This window comes from Sinocyclocheilus grahami, unplaced genomic scaffold (assembly GCF_001515645.1).
Source record: "Sinocyclocheilus grahami isolate Dianchi unplaced genomic scaffold, SAMN03320097.WGS_v1.1 scaffold1162.1, whole genome shotgun sequence".
Lineage (NCBI taxonomy): Eukaryota > Metazoa > Chordata > Actinopteri > Cypriniformes > Cyprinidae > Sinocyclocheilus > Sinocyclocheilus grahami.
The window spans coordinates 180,489-181,980 of record NW_015506341.1 but is presented as its reverse complement, the minus strand read 5'-3'; the positions used below and the strand labels follow the sequence as shown (position 1 = coordinate 181,980).

The window sequence follows — 1,492 nt, the reverse complement described above, 5'->3', positions numbered from 1 at the left end:
AAAGAATAGAAAGTAAGCTTACATTCTTCAATGACAATGTTTTGACTTTAATATATTCTTGAATGTATTTTGATATGTATGTATGTGTATATGTAACATTTTCATTTATCTGAATAGATCAGAAACGTCGTAAAACCATGATTCAAATGATAAATATGCACTTTCTGGTCTGTCCCTAGAGTGGTTTCAGTAACTATAAAGCTGCTATCATTGACGATAGTCAAAAACAAATAAACAAAGGCTAGGAGGAAAGTACCAGGAATCACCAGGGTCCCCCCTCACTCACCGTGCTCTTCAATGTACTCCACGATGCTCCTGACCAGCAGGGGGACCTCATGTCCTGGCTGCCCACTGTGCTGCACCTCCTCCAGGGGGATCCCGAACACTCTGGCCGCGCTGAGGGAGTCGCTGAGGGAAGTATTGAGACTCTTCCTCATCGCCTCCACAGCCTGGCTGCTTCAGTCCGTCTGCACACAGAGATGCCAAGAAAATTGAAAATTGGAGCGGGACCTCTCCCATCTCGGAAGCGCCGGTTCTTATCGTGTGCGAGTGAAGAGAGCTTAAATAAGTGGAGCGACTGTCATGTGCAAAGATTGTACAGCTGTCAGATGTGGCACGCCAATTTGGTTGATGGTAGCAGGTGGCTCCGATTCTCGTTCAACATGCCAATTCCAACACAAACAACACAAACCATACTGCTACAGCGAACAAGCTGTTCATGTTAAGGAAAAACTCCGCGACTGCATCTGATTAGCGTTCAGCATGATCAGAAATGTACACACAATCTGAACTTGATCTGTCGAGATACCTGATGTCTTCATGACAACACCAGCTGGTCTCACGCATATTATCTGATTGCAATATGAATTGATTTTTTCATCATAGCAGAGCTTACCTTGTTGTAGAAATGCCCAGAAGTTCACTTTATCTCCTGCTCCACTCACTAGTAGCAAACGGATTGTTCATCTATGGCTGCTTCAGGTTATGGCAGAAGATGAGCCTGTAGTTCCTCATTGACAGACCGCAAATCCTGTTCAGGACCTTAGTGGTTAAGCTGGAGGAAACAAAACACATAAAAAACAGCAGCATTAGCAAATGCATCAAAACGGATAATAATCTTTCCGATTCATATGAGCTGGGGCAAATTTACAAACCACTTATCCACTTATGAACATATGTGGTCTGAAAAACACATCTAGTGAACTTTTAATCTCAATTAGGAAGAAAATACAACATGCAATCTGCTCACCCTGCTGCATATGGCATCACATGGACCACATTTAATATTAAGTGGAATTTTAATCCAAACAAGGTTTCCAATTATGCTACTGAAAGCCTTGATGCTTCACTTTAATTTTTCTTCGAAAAGGAATGTTAATAAAAGTGTTCCAAGAGTCTAAACAAGGAAATTAGAATTCCAAAAACATTTAAAAGCTTGGGGTTGTACGTTTTGTTAAAGGGATAGTTCACCCAAAAATGAAAATTCTGTCAT

The 1,492-nt window shown here is 41.4% G+C and overlaps 1 protein-coding gene across 3 annotated transcripts in view; it reads right to left on the bottom strand.

Moving 5' to 3' along the window:
- Nucleotides 1–1,492, bottom strand: part of LOC107567475 (protein FAM13B-like) — a 55,425-nt gene that overhangs the window by 45,022 nt on the left and 8,911 nt on the right. For all 3 annotated transcript variants that reach the window (XM_016253167.1, XM_016253169.1, XM_016253168.1), the window contains exons 2-3: nt 896–1,054; nt 287–467 (exon numbers count right to left, since the gene is read on the bottom strand). In XM_016253167.1, coding sequence (XP_016108653.1) covers nt 287–437 — 151 coding nt within the window. In that variant the 5' untranslated portion in view covers nt 438–467; nt 896–1,054. The remainder of the gene's footprint in view (nt 1–286; nt 468–895; nt 1,055–1,492) is intronic.